This window comes from Cyprinodon tularosa, unplaced genomic scaffold (assembly GCF_016077235.1).
Source record: "Cyprinodon tularosa strain WSP-4 unplaced genomic scaffold, ASM1607723v1 ctg329, whole genome shotgun sequence".
NCBI lineage: Eukaryota > Metazoa > Chordata > Actinopteri > Cyprinodontiformes > Cyprinodontidae > Cyprinodon > Cyprinodon tularosa.
The window spans coordinates 626,587-646,298 of NW_024039040.1; the positions used below are offsets into that span (position 1 = coordinate 626,587).

Here is a 19,712-nt window from a genome sequence, read left to right on the forward strand (position 1 = left end):
CGCAGTGTTGATCCAGTTGGTCAGCGCCTAAGCCTAGACTCTCAGTGAATCTTTGTGACTTTGAATCCTGCCTGGATTCTAACCCTTGTCTCGGTCCTTCCAGGAAACCAGTTTCTCCTCTGTGGAGCTCAGGAAGAGCTAACCTGCCGAGCCGACCCTCAGAGCCAAACCTGAAGAACCTCAGTGAACTTCCATGCAGCTCAGGACTAAGAGCTGGAAAACCCAAAGCCAAGGTCTGCTCAAAACTAGAAGTGAGACGCTGAAGCAGCTAGCGGACTCTGCTGATCAACTCCTCTCCGGATCCAACAGTGACCCTCTCAAAGTTATCTACAAGAACCCTCAAGGTACAATCAGTAAAAATCAAGATCGCAAGCTCCAAAGTGCAACACTAACTGAACTGTCTCTCACACAGACTCCGGTGAACCAGTTTCCAGGCCAGAACCCGAACCAGTCAAATCAGTGTGCTTGTGAACAAATAAACTTGTTAAACTTTTACTCCTGTGTCCGTCTAGTGGTGTTCTGCATATTTGGGTCACTCTTCGTGCACCCATCATGACAGAAACTAAGGCCCAGTCCCATTTCTGTCTTGGTTCTGAGAACACCACAGTGAGTTCCCTCCACAGTGAAGTACACTCAATGAGGGAAGTGCAAGTAATTATTTTCTCCCTAAGAAATGGGACACCACTGGTTGTAAAATTACATCCCAGCCCAGTACATGGCGGTAATAAATAGCCTGCACACTTTTGTTATGTGTTAACCTACGTCATGCATAAACACATGGAAACTCTGCCATACTCATATCTTTTCACCAAACACATGCATAATATTGAACAACAATTCTAAAAAAGTAAAAGTCCATTTATGAGCCAGCATAGATAAAATAATATCACAACCTTCTCTAAATTGATAGACAATCATGGAAATATAATTAGCTACGACAGCTTTTTGATGAAATATCTGTTTCAATAAGATACAATGAATACAAATCAATTAGTGCATCCCCAATGGACTCTAACAATTGTGTTTTCATATGGATCGGCCCAGGAACTACGGAGATATTACCCATAAAACTGGGCGGGCGGAGGGGGGTTGGCTCTTCACAACCACTATTGAGCATTTTTCTTTTGGATAAACTTTACATGCACAAGTGCACTCTCACAAACAACTACAGGTTCTTGGTTACAGGTACTTAGAGATTCACTTCAATACAGAAAGCCCACATCTTCAGTTACCACTTTATACATGTTAGATTAAATAACACTACTTGGCACAATGGTATCAAGCTGTTACTTTATTGTATGTCTTATACCATGCCCATTGGTTGTGCTGTTCTTTTTACATCTCTTTGCAGGTGATGAAGCAGACTGATGTTTTATCATTGTCTCCTTTTATCTCCTCTTTCTATAATCTTTTCTTCTTTTTCCTGTTTGTCCTTTACTGTTCTAGTTTCCAATTGCAGTGTCCATATAATCTGAAATACTCCCTCTATGAATTATAATAAAGCTATATAAATGCATAAATCAAGCGGAACACTATGGCGATACTGTAGCTATACTGCTCCACTTGTGAAAGCAAAATCTGTTGGGCTCTTTTTGGCATCAAGACAATTATTCTAATTGCAAAAATATAAGGCTTTTGATTTCTTATATATATATATATATATATATATATATATATATATATATATATATATATATATATATATATATATATAATGGATTGATTCAAGCAGTTTGCAAGAGTGCAAATTAAATACATAAGTGGTTTGCAGTTTTTGAATGCATTTAGCGTTCCCTTGTATTACCAACTTTGCAGACCAATTTTTACACAGAAAAATTTTAATAGTCTGAAAGATTATTGTGCTTGGAAAGGATTAGATTCTGGTGGATAAATCTTTCATACTCAATCTCGACTCCTCACTCGTTATTCATCCGCCAACGGAAGAATCTCCCAGAAGGGGACCGATGGGACCCTTTTGATCTCTTTTTAGGTTTTGGCTAACGGGCTTGAGCATACTATACTGCAGGAGATCAGCAGAGGTTTTAAACAACTAACATTTTAGATTGAACAGTTTAAAATGTTTAAAATCCTTTAATGGGATTCAAGATGGACTATAGATGTTAGGGTTGTATGGAGTGTTGAACTCCCTCATTTTTTGCCGCCTGTTTGTTAAAAGCAGCCGGCGACAAATTAAATTTTTCACCAGATATTATGAAAAGCATTTCTCTTCATTAAAAACAGGGGTGGCATTAATAACCATAGATATTGGTATAGTGGAGGATTTTGGAGAATTTTTGAAAGGACCCACACTCTAAATTAAGAAAAAAAAAAGTCAATTTATCCTCATGCACGCTCTGTTTAAAAGTTGGTGTTCTCATACCTCAGACAAGCTTAGTTTCCAAAAGAAGATTTTTTCCACGATGTCAGAGTCAACACTGGTAAGTGAAAATGGGGACAAGCATGTAGGCCTTACGTAAAATAATCCCTAGAATGACTGACAATTAGGAGGACCACTTATTTTGATGTTCCACCCAGAAAAAGAACATCTTCCACTATACCTGTAATATAAATATATTTAACAATACCACTGGTGAAATGCTACATCCTTAAAGCAGCCCACTGTGAGGCTACCTTGCTTTGCATTATTTGTGGTAAAGAGGTTGTTGGTAAAGATACAGCTCATGCTCTTAGTTTCTAAAATAAAGCAACACTATTTCCTGTTTTTTATCTCTTTAAGTTGTTAAATTTTAATCATTGAAAAATATTCTTTTCAGATAATTTTTATTGAATACCTTTAACAAAAACATTTTCTCATTTCTTTTACATCATAAAAAGATACTTCTTTGTTTGTTTGTTTGTTTGTTTGTTTGTTTTATACCAGCTTAATAGTGTTTCAGGTAAGGAATTAATGCAGAGCGACAAATAAATCTCATCCCTTTTGGACAATGCACACAGCTTTGGTTTCTTCCACTTCATCTTTACTGCAGCTGATGAACAGATTTCAAATGTTTACAATGTTCTGTGTTTCCAAATAATGCGCTTTATGGATAGCTGGACAGCCCTTATACTCGGCTCCGTTTTGGTCTTGTTTATTCTGAAGCTGCAGAAACAGGATTCCGCCCTTTAGTTCTGTGCATAAACCCAGGTTAGGCATGCAAGCTAAACCGAAAGGGAAGTGTCCAAGGTTTTATACTTCACAAAACAATCACACATTAATCCCTTTTGCCACTTATAAACAATCTTTTATCATTGACTTATGCAGGAAAAAGTGAGAAATGTATCTAGTAAAATATCTTAGATAAATCAGATTTTTAAATAAAGAGGTGGAGACCTGGTAGGATTAATGCAGGGTCAAAAAATCTCATATGTAGAGAATTTTACATCAGAGTTTTAGAGAGGTATTCTATCTTATGGCAGTTTCATTTAACAGTTGCACATTATGATGTATTATACTAGACATTTCTTGTCCTCAAAATATAAAATATGTAACAAGGTTTAACATCCTTTGCTCAAACTTATGTGTAAGGAAAGTTATTTGGCTTTTCAATAGAATGAGACATCTTTATTTAAGATTGAACCATTACTGAAGGAACTGATGAACACATTCTGCAGAGCCCACAGCCTTGTCCTCATCAGCCTTCATAATTTTCACATCCACCCAGACGAGGACCACTCTCTCCTCCTTGTGGCGGCTCTTTGATATGACCCCTCAACTCAGACAGACATTACATCACCTCAGCACCGGTGTTTGGAAAAATACAAAAAAGAAATAAATAAATCAAGCCCTTGGTCTACACTCAGTGATGTTATGCAACAGCTAGCATCATTCGACAGCCAGCTACAATCAAAGGCTGCAAGAATCCGCCCACACCAGCGCTCCCCTCCCCGCCCGCTGCGATGCCCTCCACCACTACCAGGCCACGGCTGCAGCTACAGTAAAAACACTTTCAGGGCCGCTCCGGCGAAGAGTGCTCAACGTCAGTGTTATCTAATCAGTATTGAATTGTTCCAAATGAAATGTGAGGGTGTGAGTCACTCTCCAGGTTTTGTTGTGTGTCCTGGCACAGTGTGTAGGCTCACTTTTATGATTCATGTCTTTCTAGTTTGGATGTTTTTTAGCTGCAGGCTTGCTGAACCGCCGCCGCTCTCTGGCTGAAGCCTCAAGAGGGGACTGTTGGAAAAAGTGAAAGTTTAGCCGTCTTTGTCAGCAGCCAGGGGTGCGCAGGTCACCAAACTACTTTGTTCAGAGACACTTTTGTTGCTGTAATATGCTAATCTGGGGGATCTGACTAAGGCTTAAGCTGGGCGGGCTGGTAAATGGATGGATGTAGGCAAGCCCGAATGATTGAGGCGAGTGAAACAAAAGGCAGCCATGTCCTGCAATGATTTGATGCTTTTTAGACTCTTTTAGTTTATCTATTTCTATTATGGGGATTAAAAACTTGATGGTTATATTGTCCATGAGAAAAAAAGATTGCAAGAATATAAGAAAGCATTATTCCTTTTGTATATTTGTATATATTTTGTATATTTGTGATATATTGTATCTAGCAGATGTTTTTCCAAATTCAGTCACATTAAAACCTGACTTAAATTTATTTTATCGCTTTTATAAACAACAAAATGTGAGGTATAATAGTCAAGCAGTGGTAAAATAAATAAGTTTAAATTTTTACTATTTAAGTAAAAATAATAAGTTTGTGCCATGAACTTGAAATCAGCTGTTTTAGTTTAAACTTTGTAGAACTAACTTCATCTCTATAACTTGCTTTTGTTCATTTTGTAAAATAAACCAGACTTGGTCAGACAGGTGGAAGAGCTTCTGTACTGCTACAGATTTTATATCAGATTTGGTTCTTGACTTGAGGGTATTTTATTGCATGCATATGCTTTCATCCAAACCATTGCATTGTAGCTGTGGTTGTATATTATTAATGTTTTTGTTTTACTCCCCACATGTTGTAGCTGACATCACTACGCTTCACAATTTGAATGTGTCCCTTTGCCACAATGAGTAGAAAACTATTTTTTCTAATAATTGCCATTTACTCAACCTGCCTTGTAGCAAAATGAAAACACTAAAGGCTACTCTATATTTGGGGTCACTAACCTTTTAAAAGCTTTAAAGGCTACTTCATGGGTAGAGATTCATAAGACGGGCTACCAATACTGCCCAATTAACTGGAGGTTGTAAGTGTTCAACTAAGCTTCATACATAATAAACATATTTTTATTGTTTCTTTTAACTTCTAATTATCTTTAAGATATTGTCATTTTGAAATATATAAATGTTTAAATGATCCATATGATAATTATGATGAAATACTTTCCCACAGTCCCTGTGATTATGTTACACCTGATTCTATTAGATCCAAAATCCTCTTATGTAAAGCACAAGGAAATAATTGTATTATTATACTATTCAAACATTATTGAATTTTCTCCATTACAAAAAGAACACAAGATACTCTAAAATATTATGGTTACATTAAACTGCACGAATACATATGAAGGTGTGTGGCGGCTCAATGCTCTTCCTTTGAGCTACAGGCAGGGAGCCCTGCCTGGTTACAGGTGTCCAAATGTTCAGGTGCACTTAAATGCGTTTCTGTGCTATATTTCCTCCTCATTTCTGTCATTAGACTATGTCAGTTTATTAGTCTGCTGTTGCAAGTGGGATACCTCTTTACTCAGCCACCACTAGCTTGCTTGACATTGCCATGACAACGTAACTTCCATGAACTTGAGTTGATTGGCCATTTCTCAATTCACAAGAATGCGAATACGGACTCGTGTCCTTCCCAAGTATGTTCTTGAGAAGAACACAGGAAAGTGCGGACTTGGGGAGAACGGGAGCACACAGCAGGGTCAATTGGAACAGAAGCGTACTGATGACGTCACCACATGCTCGGCTCGTCTAGAGCTGCTTTTCACCTCTTGCTATTAATAGTCTCTAGATAATAATAAATTATTACTTTTTTTCATTTAGTGGGGGAATAATAATGAACACAGTCAGATAAACACAAATCAAATGAAGATTTTGCTAAAAAAAAAAAAAAATTGCCATCAGAGCGAGCGGTCCTGCACACACGGCTATGCAGAGAGAGGGCTGCTATAGACGGGCTGCGGTTAGCTTTGGCTGCCATTACCCTCGTAGGCCCGCTGGTTGCCGCGGTCCTCTCAACTTCGGAAAACTGTTTTTGAATAATGTATAAAATCTGGTAAATGGGCCATAAAGTGACGCTTTAATTTATAATATTCTCACCTCAAATGATCTTAAAATGAATTCTATTGAACAACAACATCAGAAAACAGAACTTTTAACTCAATACAATGCCGCAGTGCATTCTGGGACAGCTGTCAATCTCAAGAATGGACAAGTCTGCTGTGATGCATACTCCATAAATAGGGAGGGGCAAGAGCAACATCCAGGGTCTTTGTCCGTTCTCCGTCAGCTGTTCTTGTAAATTAGAACAGTACTAGGGCTGAGGATGATGACGTTTCATGAAGACGCCATCACATGAGAACGCATATTGAGAAACGGCCTCAAAATAATGAAATTAAAATCCAAATACACACAATAGTAAAAAAAGTCAAAATTACAGGTGCTGGTCATAAAATTAGAATATCATGAAAAAGTAGATTGATTTCAGTAATTCCATTTAAAAAGTGAAACTTGTATATTATATTCATACATTACATACAAACTCATATATTTCAGATGTTTATTTTGTTTAATTTTGATGATTACAAATGACAACAAATGAAAATCTCAAATTCATCATATCAGAAAATTAGAATATTGTGAAAAGGTTCAAAATTGATGGCCCCTGGTGCCACACTCTAATCAGCTAATTAACTCAAACCACCTGCAAAAGCCTTTAAATGGTCTTTCAGTCTAGTTCTATAGGCTACACAATCATGGGGAAGACTGCTGACTTGACAGTTGTCCAAAAGACGACCATCGACACCTTGCACAAGGAGGGCAAGACACAAAAGGTCATCGCTAAAGAGGCTGGCTGTTCACAGAGCTCAGTGTCCAAGCACATTAATAGAGAGGCGAAGGGAAGGAAAAGATGTGGTCGAAAAAAGTGTACAAGCAAGAGAGATAACCGCACCCTGGAGAGGATTGTGAAACAAAACCCATTCAAAAATGTGGGGGAGATTCACAAAGAGTGGACTGCAGCTGGAGTGAGTGCTTCAAGAACCACCACACACAGACATATGAAAGACATGGGTTTCTGCTGTCGCATTCCTTGTGTCAAGCCACTCTTGAACCACAGACAGCGTCAGAAGCGTCTTGCCTGGGCTAAAGAGAAACAGGACTGGACTGCTGGTGAGTGGTCCAAAGTCATGTTCTCTGATGAAAGTAAATTTTGCATTTCCTTTGGAAATCAAGGTCCCAGAGTCTGGAGGAAAAGAAGAGAGGCACTTCATCCACGTTGCTTGAAGTCCAGTGTAAAGTTTCCACAGTCAGTGATGGTTTGGGGTGCCATGTCATCTGCTGGTGTTGGTCCATTGTGTTTTCTGAGGTCCAGGGTCAACGCAGCCACATACCAGGAAGTTTTAGAGCACTTCATGCTTCCTGCAGCTGACCAACTTTTTGGAGATGCAGATTTCATTTTCCAACAGGACTTGGCACCTGCACACAGTGCCAAAGCTACCAGTACCTGGTTGAAGGACCATGGTATCCCTGTTCTTAATTGGCCAGCAAACTCTCCTGACCTTAACCCCATAGAAAATCTATGGGGTATTGTGAAGAAGAAGATGCAATACACCAGACCCAACAATTCAGAAGAGCTAAAAGCCACTATTAGAGCAACCTGGGCTATCATAGCACCTGAGCAGTGCCACAGACTGATCGACTCCATGCCACGCCGCATTGCTGCAGTAATACAGGCCAAAGGAGGCCCAACTAAATACTGAGTGCTGTACATGCTCATACTTTTCATGTTCATACTTTTCAGTTGGCCAACATTTCTATAAATCCTTTGTTTTTATTGGTCTTCAGTAATATTCTAATTTTCTGATATGATGAATTTGAGATTTTCATTTGTTGTCATTTGTAATCATCAAAATTAAACAAAATAAACATCTTAAATATATGAGTTTGTATGTAATGTATGAATATAATATACAAGTTTCACTTTTTAAATGGAATTACTGAAATCAATCTACTTTTTCATGATATTCTAATTTTATGACCAGCACCTGTATTTCCCAAAATATTCATAAGAAATTTATAAATTTTGAAAAGTATTTTTAATCATTTTCTTTGAAATCTCCCTCTCGCCACTAGGGGGTGGCGAGCGGCACCCCCACTTCCCGCGGCCAAGGGCATGGCATTGGTGACCTCTGTGATATACCTAGTTTTTCCATTTCAACACAGTGCCTGCAAGATCTTTGAGCTTCCTAGGTCTTTATAATACTGCTTTTCTAATGGTCTTGAACAAATCTATGCACCTTTTCATTGAACAGCTGCATTTACTCTTAAAATAAAATACACACTAGTTGACTTCTAAAGCAATAATTTGGACTTGATTTGATTTAGAGATTAAAAAGAAACTTGAAATTGTTACATTTTGTAAAAAAAAAAACAGCTATGCACTACATAGACTTAGTTGTTAATATGATGAGAAAAAAAGATTGAAATATATGATATTAGCATCCTATAGTGTGACAAAGGTTTAAAGGGGTTGAATGCAAAGCCCTGAAGCTGGTAAAGGAGATTTGTTTAAAAGTAGGGAGGAAAAAGCCACAGGTAGTAGAGGTAAATCGGCATCAGCTTCAGACTTTTGTCTCTGGGCTTAATCACTCTCCTGAAGGTGACTGCTGTTGCTACAGGGGCAAGGAGCCAGGCAGCCTTGAAAAATACGTTTGGTGCCTCTGACAAATTGTCAAGGCGGCTCCCCCTGCTGGGCTTTTACTGTGCTCGCAACAAAAGAGACCCCCGGCTCACCACCTCTCTCTCTGCATCTATATCTCCCTGGCATTTCTCTCGCTTTCTCTACCTCAAATCCATCACCCTCCTCCCAATGTGTGGCTCCCTCTTTTCATTCCTGGGATAGCGGAGCAAAGACAAAAGGTGCATTAGAACAGCAGAACAGTGCGGGCCACCCAGGGACTCAATACAGCAGCCGAACGACGCGGCAAGGTGCTGGGCGGACAACAGCAGGGGTGGAAAGAGTGTGTAGTGTGGTGGTGAGGCTATGTGTGAATCGTACTACACCATGCCGGCCAATCCCCTACCTGCATGCACACACAGACACATGAACACATTTTTCTGTCTCGCATCAACTCTGAGACAAACTTTCAAAGCTTTAATTTAGCTCTACTTAAAACCCTTCCAAGAAAAAAGTTATTAAAACAACATTGCACTGATCTGCTCCTGCAGAGAAATATTACCTTTTAGCATCCAAAACCAAAGCTGACAACTAAAGGCCTGTTGAAACAAGCTGTGCTGACAAGATAACAGAAAAACTGCAAAATGATTTATTCAGCTTTGATGGCTATAATGACATATTTGTAACTGCCTGGAATATAAAGTTGTGCACAAAATGAGAAAGCTTGATATAAAAAAAAAGAGTGAGAAAAAAAGGAGGCAACAGGTTCATTTTGATTTTTCCCCCCTTTAAATATGATTTAAATGGATGGTTTAGCAGACACTAAATTCATTGTTCCCTCCTAGAATCATTATGTCAGCTCCGCATTGTGCTGCAGAATGGAGCAATTAAAGTAAAGAATATACATCATGCTGTCATTCTTTCACTTAAAAATAAGCCTTAAGTGTTTGAACAAGCTTACAATTAAGGTTCTGAAATGCAAATGCAACATGCAGGGTTTGACAGAAACCACAGAAGACACTTTGGGACAAAATAAGACTAAAAAGTTGTTAAATTACACCGTTTAAATGTATTCATGGGCATGAACAAGAAAAGACAATACATCGTTATACGAGTTTAAATCTTCTCCATTAGGGCCAGAAGTTAGAAGACACCCATAGAATAACGGATTGGACCAGTCTTATATAAGGCTGGTCCAATCTTTCTCGGCTAGGCTAAAATCACTGAATGAAAAGTAGCCATGAGCAAAAAAAAGAAAGAAAAAAAAACTGTTAAAAAACTAAAATCTCAAATGACTACGTGAGATTGATATGCGACATGATATTACAATGTTTTGAGTAAACAAATGCATTTTTGTTTTTTCTCATTTGAAAACCCTGTGTCTTTTAAAATGAATGGAGAACTTTTGCTTTCACCCATAATTTCTTAGAACATTTTAACTTTTTAGTTATAATTTCCCTGTATTAGAAAATAAGAAAGCGTCTTTTCTGTGCAAAATACCAGTCATTAGGTAACAGCAACCACAAACCTGGACTTAATCAACAGAACATTCAGTTCTGGTGTCTTGCATGACATCAGGGGTGGCAACATAGGGACATTATCATGTCTTTAAAAAAGCCCTTTGCAGCTGTATAAAATGCAACTCTTAACTTTATTTAACAAGAACCAAGTGCTCTGGTATCCTAACCTTTCTAATATTTACTTTGCAGCTTTAACCACCTTTTACACTTTAAAAAATATGACTCTCTGAGATGATATCATGTCTTGTAGACTTTAAGGGCCAGATAACTTGCTGTAGCAGGCCAGAACTGAAACCAAATTAGAGCAGAAAGAGGTAGAGCACTTTTCAGTATGGTGGAGGTTCAGTGATGCTGGGTGCCGGGTTTCATTCCAGAAGCCATGTGAATCTTATTAGTTGTGGGTTTTATTAAAACCATTTTGCAAAACAACGGATTTAAATTAGAATTACTGTTTTCTCTGACAGGATACTGAATAAATCATTATGTGGTGTATTGTAGGTTAGCAAGTTTGCAAAGGAGAAAATAGTTACATTTTAATTTAATGTGATGAGGGTTTGTTTAATGTTAAATCATCAATTTTATGGTAGTTATTTTACATTTGCGAGCAGTGAGAATCAAGCCAAGCAGCAGAAGCCTCGTGGAAGTAATCTGAATTAAGTTTTGCTGAAATGAGAGGAGTTTGGGTTCAATGACCAATCCCAAGCTTTTCTTCACCAGGATGTCTAACGTTAGATTTTGCTTGTAGTTTACAGGAGATGCTTTGTTATTTAAGTGAAAGAAAAAAACTATATATATATATATATATATATAGATATATATATATATATATATCTATATATATATATATATATATATGTGTGCGAGTTTTTCAGATTGAAATATATATATATATATATATATATATATATATATATATATATATATATATATATATGTGTGCGAGTTTTTCAGATTGAAATATATATATATATATATATATATATATATATATATATATATATATATATATATATATATATATATATATATATATATATATATATATATGTAAAAGCTCAAAATTGGGTTTATCTTTTATTTACTTTGGATTTCCACTTACTGTACTAGATATTCAACATGACAGGAGAGTAGAGTCCATAAGCTGGAACCTGTATTTATAAATCAATACAATTTTAGACAGATGAAAACGAAAAGGGTTGTTTGACATAAACTAATGTGTTTTCATCTTTTCTGCCTGATCATCTGAGAATTTTGGGTAAGACTCCGAAATAAATCTGTATTATAACAAACCTGGAATTATAAAAAAATAATTTGTTTTCACAGACATTTAGTCCAGTTTCTATCGTCTATCATCACAGGGTTGCGGTGCCATAGCACAAAGTAATGCAAGCTTAACAAAAACAATAGATGACTAAACTTTTCTACTAATAAAAATGTGAAGTTTTATGTGCTGTCATATTCAGTCACTTTTGCCCTTCCTTTTTTGAATAAAATGTCAAGATTTGATTTATAGAACCTGAAATCCATTTTCAAATCTGCTGACTAGCAATCTGCTATATATATATTTTCCCCATGTGCAACCTGTGTTTAGTTCCATCCATTTTACCATGTCTTAGCAGCTTCCTAACAGCCTAAAAGCATGATGCTGTTTCCATCAATATTATTTTCAAAGTTGATTATTACGTGTTCAGCGTGTTACTATACTCCACACATATATGGTTCATATCTAGGCAAAAAAGTTACATTTCCCACATCTAACCTGATCCCCTCCTTCCATTTTAGCTGAGTCCTCTTCTTGTGTCAAACTGTAAAAATGCAAACTGCTGGTGGGAATTTTCTTGGTTTCTTTTAAAAGTTCAATGTTATCTCCATATGTCCAAAGGAGCTAGATCTGTGGAGCCGATGAGTTCTGTTTGCATCACCTGATTGCTCCTTTATAACTGTGGATTTGTGCATCTCCTCCAAAATTACTTTGGGTCTCTGATGATTTGCTTACAAGATCAATTAAAAACAATTAGGCTCCTGAACAATTAAGAAACTTCTAACTGTAAGTAATTTAAGAAACTGCTAAAGATTTTGTCCTTCGCAATTTTAAACAAATATCTTTTATTCTAATACAAAAGAAAAAATGATGACATACTTTAATGTTTCTGGTATGTGACAGCATATGGGAGTTTGGTATCACTGATAAATGACAGCATAGAGTGGAAGCTTGGCTCTAACATATCAGTATGGACCAGAAAGCCCTCATGCCTTCTATAAGCAACCGTTCAGAGCAGAGGGAAATGTTGAAAGCGGAATAAGTCCACTTGGTTAGGTTCTTGGTTTCTCTTCCTGCGCTCCATGTTTTAAAGCCTTGTGCCTCTCAGCTTTGATCCCACCAGTTTGCCCTCTGTGATCCGACATGCTTGGGGGGGGGTAGAGGGGATGGTGTTGCGGAGGAGCAGGCAGCGCACGTCTCTTACAGTGGAACATTTGAAGAATGTAACTTTGTGATGCTCCCCCCTGGGAAGTGTGCTGCCCACTCAGGCCTTCAGGTATACAATCAGGGAAGCAAAGCACAGTATGGACGCCATGAGTCATCTATAGACCTTCGCTGGCATGCTGGGCTTTTTTTAGTCTGTAAAGAGTTGGTTGTAATTTTAAATGGCTGCTGAATTGAAGGTTTTGTCTTGATGCAATTCTCAGTTTTTTTTTTCAACCGCTTGGCAGTCTGACAGCTGGGAAGGCTTCATGCCCATAGGCACCATTACATTTCAGTGCAAAGAGGACATTGGAAGCTTTTCAGAAGCTCATATTTTTAGCTTCCAACATAAAACAGACTGCAGTGACATTCACTGTAAATGTGTTTAAAAACCATTTTATGGGGACCTCTCTTTTACCAGTAGTGAAGTTTGTCAAAGGTTAACACTTCATTCATATTACAAAAAAGATTGCAAGCAGCAGACCGCTGTTTGAAAATCTATAATATTTGCTTGACTGATAACTGGTAAGTGGATCTAAGCTTATAAGGACGAGCTTACTCAAATATATGGAGTGAAAAGTGTAGGATCCGGTACAGAACTGGACATTAAAATATGGGAATATAAAAAAAGCCTATGATTTAAATTATGGTTCTGTATCTAAACAGCACTGTTAATTTTTCAAGGCTATTTTGTCTTTTATTGGCAAAATATTATTTGTTATCCAAGCATGAGACATTAGTGGCGTAGTCTTCAGAGCTGCCTGGTATATAAAGAACAGAATAAAAACGTATATTTTTGTGTAGTTATGTTAACAGCTTCCTTCCATCCATCCATTTTCTCCCGCTTACTCCATCAGGGTCAAGGTGGGGCCAACGCCCACCTCTGGCAGTCTATGGGCAAATGGTGAGGTACAACCTGGACAGGTCGCAAGTCTGTCGCAATGTAACACAGCGACACAAAAAACTTACAATCATAAATACACACTCACACCTATGCACAATTTAGAGAAGCCAATAAATCTAACATTCATGTTTTTGGACAGTGGGAATTCATCGACACACAGGAGATCTTTCAAGCTGGGCACCGTTTCATTCAAAACACCTGTCCCATCAACCAGGAACCAGAAGCAGAAATACTTTAATAATCCCAGGGAGAAATTATTTTTGCTACATTACTCCATCTGTAATGGAGTGACTATAGGACCAGTTTGATATAACACTATTTCACATAATATATATAATTAGGGGGTCCCCGCTCCATCTCGCCATCAGTTTGGGGGTCCTGGGCCTGGAAAACGTTGAAGAACCTCTGGTCTAGAGGACTTCAGTTATGCAGGGTTTTTAGCAGCTTTTCTTAAAATGCAGTTTTTCTTACCTGCAGCATTTTTCCCCTTCATTTGTCTTGTGTGTCAGCATCATGTATGTGATTCTGGTGCATTTGTTGCTCTTTATTTTCTATAAATGCTTTAGTTCTCCTTTCCAGTTTTTTTCATTTGCATCTCTTTGTGTCTTAGTCTAATATTTGCAGAGTGTTGGCACCCCTCATCCACTGTGCTTTAACCGTACCCTATGGAGCAGACTGTTGCCTATGTGCGGGAGGGTAACACAGCCTACTTTGATGCTGAGCTGATTCAGCATCAAACTAAGCAGACCACATTGATGTTGTAGTAATAATACACCATAGACGGTACCTCAAATTATTAGTTGTGAATTGGTACCATAAGAACTGAATTGAAATGATTGAAATGACATAAAATACATTAGCTTCTTATAAATGTGCCGCTTCCTCACCAAGTACAACTAATTGACTTTTAAAATATATTTTCCTACAGTGGGGGTACCCAGGTCCAGTCATTGAAAGCTATCATCCTGCACCTTTTAAGTTTGTTGCTAAACCAAAAAATCTGCACTAGTTTTCAAGGTGGCAGGAACAAGTAAAACAGTTTTTTGCTCCAGAGCGTTCATAGTTTGTGAGAAGCTAAGCTACCAAACTCACAGAATGACCCGTCTGCCATAGCTTAGGTCATAACCACAGAAGAAAACAGAACTTCAATACAATGGTAGGGGAGTCATTATTTAGACTTATAAGGAGGATGGGGAGCGTAAAATATGTTATATTACTTAGAAGACATAAATTAAGAATGATAGAAACACATTTATTTGAATAAATAAAGGGATTTTTAAATTTTTGTTTAAAATCGCATTAGATGACGCTATAGCACTTGAACAGCAGCTGCATGGCTGCATGGCTGCATTACTGCTCGGGTCCAGCCGTCTCCACCTATCCATCCTCTGATACCATCAGCCTGGCATAAAGGCAGGAATTATTCAGACACTGGTGTGGTGAAACATCTGCTTTCATGAACACTATAATACATTATTTGTGTATCAGCAAACAGCAGACTCTGTCGCTATGTACATATTTATGAGCTTGCAAGCTTTTCAGGTTGTTCTGGTGTTCCCAACTGTACCACCATGGACTCAAAAAAATACCAAAATATGTTGCTGGTTGCAACATAAGGGCGTTTTTTTATTGAGTTCCCAGGTTATTATCTTAGTAGGGTAAGGAATAAACAAATCACCTTCTTTCATGGAAAATAAATGACTATGAACCAATTTTTGAGTCATCACCAGCAAATGTGAATAAACACTGACCTGTTCAACAGGAAATAAGAGGCAGAATTAGCTTGGTGGCAGAAATAAATCTGAAATGTCCCTGAAATATGTCTATGAAAAAAGAATATTCTACCACCAGCCCATGTCTGTTCATATAATACATAAATTCATAAGCTCTGTCTTTGTCTTTAATCAATGTCCTCACATCCAATTTGTAAGGGATTTTTCCCCATCTGCAAGTTAGAAGCTATCAAAGTCAGTTAACCAATAAGCTCCACAAAATACAAAAACAGAAAGGTTTTTAATTAGTTGTGGTCATATATCTAAGTGAGGCAGTTTGTGAAGGAGGCTGTAGATGGATGTGGATCATGGAAAGTAAATTAGGACCCCATACAACCTCAGGCCAGCTCTGACAGTCATAAGATGTAGTAGCCCGCTCGTTACTTAGCTTTGGCAGCTATCCACTTCTGCTACTCTGGCTGTAAGCATCATTTTTAAAGTCATATAAATGCAACAAAAAATGTTGTTTTTTTTCCACCCAGAAATTATTTTAATCAAGTAATACATGAATTTGTAAAATTATTATCTCTTTTAATCAAACTTGTTTTCTGAAGGTTTCAAAGATTTAATTAACCTCTTCAATAATGTTAGTTTAGATAGAAAAAAGAAATAGCCAGAAGCAACTTAACTGAAAAGCATTTTTCTTCTAACCTCAGTCCAAAAACCATCATGAAAATAAAAATAAGTATTTATAACACACGCAGCTGTGATCTAACACAATGCTTTAGAATACAAATGAAAACCAGATATACTGCAACATTTTTTAGGATTTATCCTTATAAGATAGGCAATATTCAAGGCAAAGTCAAAGACTGAACCCAATCAAGTTGGCATCATTAGAAAGAAAACATTTAAACAATCTATACAAAGTACCTTGAGATAATACTTGTTGTGAATCGCTGTTATATAAATTAAAATGAATAGAATTGAATTATTGTTCCTGCAGGTATTTTCATTTTTCATGTTAAAGTGAGAGAGAACATGCAAAAAATGCTCGTCTACTGCTACGATAAATTATGACAAACAGTCATCACAGTATGCTGGTGAAGATTCTTAGTCGTTCAGGTCATAGTCATTTCAAAAAAAGAAAATTAAAAACAATCCACTGGACTTTGTTTCCAAGTTTGAAGACGTTTCGCTTCCCATCCAGGAAGCCATTTTGAATTGAAAAGCTTCTTGGATGAGAAGCCAAACATCTTCAAACTTGGAAATAAAGTCCAGTGGATTGTTTTCAATCTTTGTTTTTTGGAGATTCATCACAGTAAATTGTCTTCATGACATTATCCACAATATGGTGAACATTGGTCAAATGCTGTCATAGGAATTCTATGTAAAATAAGTTGCAATAAATGTGAACTATCCAGACACAAATCATCCAACATGTCAAAAACCTTTGGTAGTCTGGGAGCCACATAAAGCAAGTTTTCTTTTAATGTGAACAAACAACAATAAAAGTGTAGGAGGGATGAAACCTGAAGTGTTTTAACTACTGGACTGAATAATGGGTAGAAACAATCTACTTACAAGAGCTCTGCGAAGTCAGTCATCCGGATATTTGCCCGACGAGCCAAGATCTCCATGAGATGAAGGCCTTCGTCTGTCTGCAGCCGGCTGTGGAGGAGGAGGCATGATGGAGCAGAAAGGAATGAAGAGGTAGAGGAGGTCAAGATGGATGGAGGTGGATATCAGAGAAAAGACAGAAAAGAATGAGTTTCCCTTTGAAACTGTGCAATAATTGAAAAGTGATCATTATTTTTACAGTAACAATGTTATAACACATTAAACCAAAATAGTTCCAAACCTTTTTTATTATTCTCTATTTATATGTATGAAATAAAGAAATCTATGTGCCTTCTCAACACATGAAAAACTACAGTAGAGATAAATAATACAAGTAAAAGGTCGAGATGATGGTGATTGAGAAAAATAAAACTGTGCATTTTTTAAAATCACCATTAGGTCAGATCTATGGAGGTTAGGAATAGCTTGCTGACATATTGATGGTGATTGAGAAAAATAAAACTGTGCATTTTTTAAAATCACCATTAGGTCAGATCTATGGAGGTTAGGAATAGCTTGCTGACATATTGGACCTTATAGATCAGAAAAGGTCCAAGGTAAACGGGTTGAAGGGCTATATGGTGGTGAGATGAATACAGAGGAGGTGATGGAGGTCAAAGATGAAAGGCTCATTATCACCTCTTCTTTTAGATGTCAGTCTCTTTTCAGTTTTACTAATAAGTTATGACACAGTCTGGTCCATAAACAAGATGAAGTTTACTTGGCTGCATTAATATAAAAGTGTGGCAAGACCTAATGTGTCTACAGAGTGGGTCCCCAGGTGCGGGTCAGACATCCAACATTTGGAAAATAAAAAAACAAAATATTAACCTGGATTGTTTTCTTAGAAGACTGTCTCTGGCAGCTTGGGGGTGGAAACATCCATTTCCTATCAAATCCCTTCCTAACATTTTCATATTGAGTGCTGATTTTTTATTTCCTTTCTAAAAGTATTCACTCAGGCCATTTCACACCTGCAAAGTTAAAAGTGTCTGAGCGAGAAGTTTGTTTTATACAGAACTGAAGATAATTTTCCCCATCACAGTTCAGACTCCTTCCTCTCTAGGTGCCTGCAACATTTTATTGTCCTCCTCTTTTCTTCCCACTGTATGTAACTTGTTTATAAACTTGTGTGAACAAAAATGTTTGCAGCTTTTTGCAGGCTTATGGAAAAGCTATGGAAGCTATGGATTGGATTAGCCAAACTGTATCTCTGTTGTTTGTTGCAAGGAAATTAATATAGGCTGGCTTGAATGAGGAACACCCTTCTTAATTTCGGGATAATGTAAGAATTTGCAATCTAGAAATCTGTATATAGATTAAACTATTTTGCTAGAAAATAGTTTATGACTCATATTTATACAAAATGTACTTCTCATTATAGTTTTTATGACTGAGAAAAGATTTTTCACAAAGAAATCAATATGCTGTACATGCAGTTTTTTAATGATACTATGAATGATCTATTGGTTCTTAGACCTCATTTTTAAAAGGTACAAAGTAAAGCTTTCTGGAATAAAAGAAATTAAATAACATGAGACTAGTGAAACTAGTCAAAGACTGAGAAATGTATCCTGTGCTGTTTTAATAATGTTAGGGAGTCCTAAAGCTAAGCACACAATAAAATGCTATTTAGCCATTTTTCCTAGTCAGACCAAGATTTCATAAATACATGTTTAAAAAAACAGTAAGTAAAAAAATAAAATTCATGTTGGGTTTATGAAAAAGTGGATATTAAACAATACCCTGTCCAGGGTGTTTATGCATGGAGTGTGTAAGTTCTCCCTGTGCATGTGTGGGTTCTCTCCAAGTACTCCGGCTTCCCCCCACAGTCCAAAAACATTTGTCCTTAGGTATGGGTGTGTGCATATGGTTGTATCAGTGATCCAGAATATATTGGATCTTAAATCACAGGGGTAGCCAATTAAAAATGAGCAGCGTCCGAATAAAGAAAATCAACAACTGGTAAAGGCCTAGAAACATTTTTAATTAGAATCTATTACTTTAAACAGAATTTAACACTAAAATAAAATGAGTTTTTTAAGCATCCATGTTATACATTGACTTTTTAAATTAATTTTTTTTTTTTTTTACTGTCTTTTTTATGGTTTAATGATGGAAGTGGGCATAAGGCTGCCCTACAAGGCTTTAAACCTGGGTCACATTGACGACAAAGCCATTCTTAAGCACATATCAAGGTGCTCATTTTGAGCCTGGCTTGATGTTTATTTTTGATTATGTTCATGGTGGAGAATCCTGCTTCATAGCAGCAGGTTGAGCCAAACATACTCAAAATGTGCAGGGTCATCTTTAAGCACGACATTTCACTTTTCTGTCTCCAGTTCACCACAGTTCTTCCAGCAGTCCACACTTTCTTTAATAAATCACAGAAAGTGTAGACTTTCTTTTTACGTAATTTATAAATGTTTTAAATCAGGTTGGGTCTGGATTAGCCAGCAGGTGATTCCGGATCCGGACTGCGGACCGATAATCCATAACCTCTGTTATATCAGCAAGGAGCTTTAAATGTGTAAAAAGGGGTCAAACCTTCATAGTTCTGCCGGGGGCAAAATTTTATAATAAAGGTCAAACTACTATTCTGTGACTGTTAGGTGCACTACTTCTGCAAAAAACCTGCATTCCATAATA

The 19,712-nt window shown here is 37.2% G+C and overlaps 1 protein-coding gene across 1 annotated transcript in view; it reads right to left on the reverse strand.

Annotated features, from left to right (window-relative positions):
* LOC119788871 (receptor-type tyrosine-protein phosphatase N2-like) overlaps positions 1-19,712 on the reverse strand; it is a 299,019-nt gene that overhangs the window by 202,010 nt on the left and 77,297 nt on the right. The window contains exon 10 of the mRNA XM_038293569.1: positions 17,028-17,114. Coding sequence (XP_038149497.1) covers positions 17,028-17,114 — 87 coding nt within the window. The remainder of the gene's footprint in view (positions 1-17,027; positions 17,115-19,712) is intronic.